At 40.5% G+C, this 3,613-nt stretch overlaps 1 protein-coding gene across 1 annotated transcript in view; it reads left to right on the top strand.

Annotated features, from left to right (window-relative positions):
* LOC103211404 (acyl-coenzyme A synthetase ACSM4, mitochondrial-like) overlaps positions 1-1,896 on the top strand; it is a 38,461-nt gene extending 36,565 nt beyond the window's left edge. The window contains exons 8-11 of the mRNA XM_007957353.1: positions 581-692; positions 839-940; positions 1,546-1,673; positions 1,773-1,896. Of these exons, the coding sequence (XP_007955544.1) occupies positions 581-692; positions 839-940; positions 1,546-1,673; positions 1,773-1,896 (466 nt within the window). The remainder of the gene's footprint in view (positions 1-580; positions 693-838; positions 941-1,545; positions 1,674-1,772) is intronic.
* The last annotated feature ends 1,717 nt before the right edge of the window (positions 1,897-3,613 follow it).

The raw sequence follows: 3,613 nt of genomic DNA, 5'->3' as shown, positions 1-3,613 counted from the left end.
CCAGGAGGGGCCTCAGGGAGACTCAGATGGGAATTTATTCAAAGCGAACTTAACAGTACCTGGAGTCTAAAGCAGTTTTCAAACTGTGGTTCCCAAACCAGCAGCAACAGCTGCATCTGGGAATTTGGTAGAAATGCAACTTCTTAGGCTCCACCTCAGACCTACTGAGTCAGAAGCTCTGGGATGGGGCTCAGCCATCTGTGTTTCAACAACGTGCCAGGTGATGCTGGTACATGCTTCCGTTTGAGAACCACTCGTCTAGAGTAATATATTTCAGAAGATGAGCTTGCATACTGAGGAAATCAGCCAAAACTGAATCATAAGTTTCATTCTCATGTATATTTTATTCTGATATATAAATAGAGAGGGAGCTCTGGTGGCGTAGTGCCTAAGGCATTTGACTACTAACCAGAAGGCTGGCGGTTCAAAACCACTAGCCACTCCTCGGAAGGAAGATTGGGTAATGTACTTCCATAGTGATATCACTTTGGAAACCCAAGGAGGGGTTGCTATGAGTCGAATCAACTCAACAGCAGTGAGTTTGGTTTTTTTGTGGTTTTTTAATAGATATATAAAATAGAAATTTGCATACTTGCATGTCTTCTCAACAGGGGATCATTTGTGCCAATCAGAAAGGACAAGAAATTAAACCAGGCTCCATGGGCAAAGGTATAGCACCCTATGATGTCCAGGTGGGTTAAGAAAAATATCTGACTGGTTCAGTAAAGAAGCGATAATGTTTTACAGTTTTCTCATATTCGTTGTACAACTATTCACAACACATTTTCATTTCATGAAAAAAAAAATTTAAGAACCTAAGTTGTTTCTTTCATTCCAGATTATAGATGAAAACAGCAATATCCTACCATCTGGCCAAGAAGGGGACATTGCCCTCAGAGTAAATTCTACATGGCCCTTCTGTTTCTTCTCTGAATATGTGGTATGAGAATGTAGAATGTGCTAGTCACACTTTAATAGAAAACATGGTATTCAGGATCATACAGATCACATTTCACAGCCACCATTTCTTGCTGTTTTGCCTTGGGCAAATCACAAAATCCAAGCTATTTCATCAGCTAAAAAATGCATACACCATCTGTCTCCTAAGAGTTCTGTAAAGATTAAATTCTGTGTATAAGAAACTATGCAGGAGAAAGACGAGGCAGTCTGCTTCAGTAAAGATTTATAGCTTGGAAACCATATAGAGTGGTTCTACTCTGTCCTATAGGGTCGCTATGAGTCAGAATCAACTCACCGGCAGTGGGTTTATAAGAAACCGTTTGTTGTGCTTGTCTTCCGAAAGGAAAACTGCATAAGCTGAGGGAGCGGGATGTGGGACGTGGAGGCACTGGAGTAGACGAGAAACTTACATTTTATTACTCTTTTGTAGTTTATACTTGGAACCAATATTAATTTCTTTTTTTAAATAGGATGTGTAAAAATATAAATAAATAAAAGGATGTGTAACGTACTAGTCACTTAGTGGGTGCCATACCTCTTTCTATGTTCTAAATTAATCCCCAAATTGCCACCTGTGATTCCTAGAACAATCCAGAGAAAACTGCTGCCACAATGAGAGGAAATTTTTACGTCACTGGAGACAGAGGAGTGATGGACAGTGATGGTTATTTCTGGTTTGTTGGAAGAGCTGATGATATCATCATATCCTCTGGGTTAGTACATTTGGCCATACTTAGAAAGTGAAAAATTCTGTAACAATCTCCTCCTTTGGTGGTGTAGTGAGTGACCAAAGGCTCCTTTTCTTCTTCTAGGTACCGTATTGGGCCATTTGAAGTGGAGAGTGCACTAATTGAGCACCCAGCAGTTGTTGAATCGGCTGTCGTCAGTAGTCCAGATCCAATCAGAGGAGAGGTAGGGTGCATGCTACTAAAGTAGCAATTTCATTATTTTCAAGTTCCATGCATTTGACCACTGTAAAGGCTGAATCAAGAATAGTCATCTACTTGTCATTATGAGACACAGAAGTGGCACAAATGAATAGACAATCAAATTTCCAAATGAATTGTGTCCCAAAGGAAGTGAGTTAGGATTCTTTCGGTGACAGATGACAGAAATTCAAACTGACTTAAGTTAAAAAAGAAAGAAAGAAAAGAGAATGTATTGGCTCCCCTAAGAGGGAGGCCCACGAGCAATCAGGCTTCAGGTAAGGGTTCATGCCTCTCATTTCTTGGCTCTGCTGTTCTTTATGTGGGCTCAATTTGAAGTTGAGTAACTAACTCCAGGCTTACACAACTTAACAGCTCCTGTGGAGGGAGAGAGCTTTATTTCCAACAAGTTTCAGGCAACTCTCAGGACCACATTTACCTATCTTGGATCATACCTCTTAACCAAAATGGTCAGGGGAAGGATGTATGCTGACACTAATCCTGGATCATACAGCTGTCCTTGCAGTTGGTGTCAACCACACCAAAGAGAAGTTAGGGTAATCCTATATGAGAAAATCAGGTTACTTTTACCACAAAAGAACAGATATTGCATAAGCAAAAGCAGCAATTACACTGTACACACAGCTGGCATGGAACCCAGAATACATTTTCTCACAAAAACAATGCAAATAAGAGATTGTGGCCAGGTTGCCAAGCAAGCTACGTAAGAGGGAGCAAGTTGATTCCAACTCATGGAAGACCCCATGTGTATCATAGCAGAACTGTGTTCCATAGGGTTTTTAAAGAAATGGAACTTGGGAGATGACTTACTCCTTAACTAAGGGTAATAGACTTAGTTCTAGGAGGAAACCAAACCGGTATGGAAGGGAGAAGTTTCTTAAAAACTCAGCAAGTGGCAAAATTTCATAAGTTTTTCTATCAGCACCCTCCTGCATCTTTGTCACGACCCTCTTCAGTGACACCTGTAGAGCCCCTACTGTTTCCTCCTGTAGGTCCTCCATTCTCTCAGTAGAACTGGTTTCAGATGAATAGCAGGTAAACACTAGAGTCAATGAATGAATAATAATTTAAAGGATACTTATTAAACATAATAATTAGCTAATTGATGAGTTTCAAAGAGTATTACAAAGAGTAGTAAAAAATATAAAGCAATAAAGACGTTTTCAGCAGTAGATCGGTTCTGCCTGAGAGCCCATCCCAGGATACAATCCTTCTTCCGTCAGGCCTTCCCAAACCTCTTCTAATCATATGTTCTCTAGATCCTCTATCTGTCCGCCTTCTACATGCTTCCAACAATGTCAGTTTGGTGGAGTAAGTGGTCATCTGTAAATCAAGACAGCTTGTATGTTAGGAACATTCTAATGAAGTGTTAAATACATGTGTAACATAGAAATCTCAAACCTTAGCTTTCTTAAACCACCACACTCTTCATACTCACCAACTACTTATCTAGAATTAGATTGCAAAATATTACCTTCTCTAAGCTTTGTTGTAAGGAGCTCTGGCAGCGTAGTGCCTAAGGCACTTGATTGCTAACCACAAGGCTGGCGGTTCAAACCCACTAGCCACTCCTTGGAAGGAAAGTTGGGCAATCTACTTCCATAGTGATACCTCCTGGGAAACCCAAGGAGGGGTCTTCGGTCCTACTCCACAGCATAGAACAACAGTAACAAAGCTTTGTTCTGACATTTGCATTCATCACTCAA

Source organism: Orycteropus afer, unplaced genomic scaffold, assembly GCF_000298275.1.
Source record: "Orycteropus afer afer isolate SDZICR_OR568_19922 unplaced genomic scaffold, OryAfe1.0 scaffold00732, whole genome shotgun sequence".
NCBI lineage: Eukaryota > Metazoa > Chordata > Mammalia > Tubulidentata > Orycteropodidae > Orycteropus > Orycteropus afer.
This window is presented reverse-complemented; position numbering and strand designations above follow the sequence as displayed.